At 41.2% G+C, this 711-nt stretch overlaps 1 protein-coding gene across 1 annotated transcript in view; it reads right to left on the bottom strand.

Moving 5' to 3' along the window:
• LOC143610912 (MATH domain and coiled-coil domain-containing protein At3g58270-like) overlaps positions 1–238 on the bottom strand; it is a 516-nt gene extending 278 nt beyond the window's left edge. Inside the window, exon 1 of the mRNA XM_077085261.1 lies at positions 1–238. This exon is cut by the window's left edge and continues 278 nt beyond it. Within this exon, the coding sequence (XP_076941376.1) occupies positions 1–238 (238 nt within the window).
• Between the last annotated feature and the right edge of the window lie 473 nt (positions 239–711).

Here is a 711-nt window from a genome sequence, read left to right as displayed (position 1 = left end):
ACACATTAATGTTGGCTGCCTCAGCAGCTAACACTTGATGCTCCATTTCTTCAACATTATCAATATCATCATTGGTTTGAAGTGTACTGACAACTTCACAAATAATCTCAAGGAAAGATGATCTCATAGAAGCGGGTTTGAATACGCATTTGGCTGCAATGTCACCGTGTTTCTTCAAGATGGACTCGAGAATCGGTGCAAGACTTTGCTTCACTTTGTAGCCTTGGACACATATCATGTATGATTGGGATGAAGTATTTTCCTCCTGTACGATAAAAGGATTAGATGATGCAAAATGGTCGAGTGGTCAAATGGGTCAACGGGTTGGGTTGACTCAAAGTTTAGCACTTCGAGGAGACGAAATACTTTCCAATTTAATAAAGTGTTCCGAGTCTTACGCCCCCTTAACCAACTGAACTGCACGGCGGGGACGGATGCATATTAGAGATGGCCAAAGACGGGTCGATTTAGGTAACAGGTCAAACGAGATTGGTTGGCATGCTAGTTTTCATGCTTACTTTCGAATTCCATTATTACCAACATATTAAATGCAATTTTAGATCTTCTATTATTTACTATTTAAACTAGTCACTTGTACAGTTGTACCACTAAACAAGTTCCATAAAATTACCACAACACGATCCTCTGGGTGGTAGGATGGCGTCGGCATCTCCGTCTTTACACAACGTGGCTGTCTAGCCTTGCATAGCT

The sequence above is a fragment of the Bidens hawaiensis genome, unplaced genomic scaffold (genome assembly GCF_021521415.1).
Source record: "Bidens hawaiensis isolate Kalapana, Puna unplaced genomic scaffold, B.hawaiensis_p1.1 tig00028703_1, whole genome shotgun sequence".
Lineage (NCBI taxonomy): Eukaryota > Viridiplantae > Streptophyta > Magnoliopsida > Asterales > Asteraceae > Bidens > Bidens hawaiensis.
Note: the sequence above shows the minus strand (reverse complement) of the source record. Positions and strands in the feature narration are given on the sequence as shown.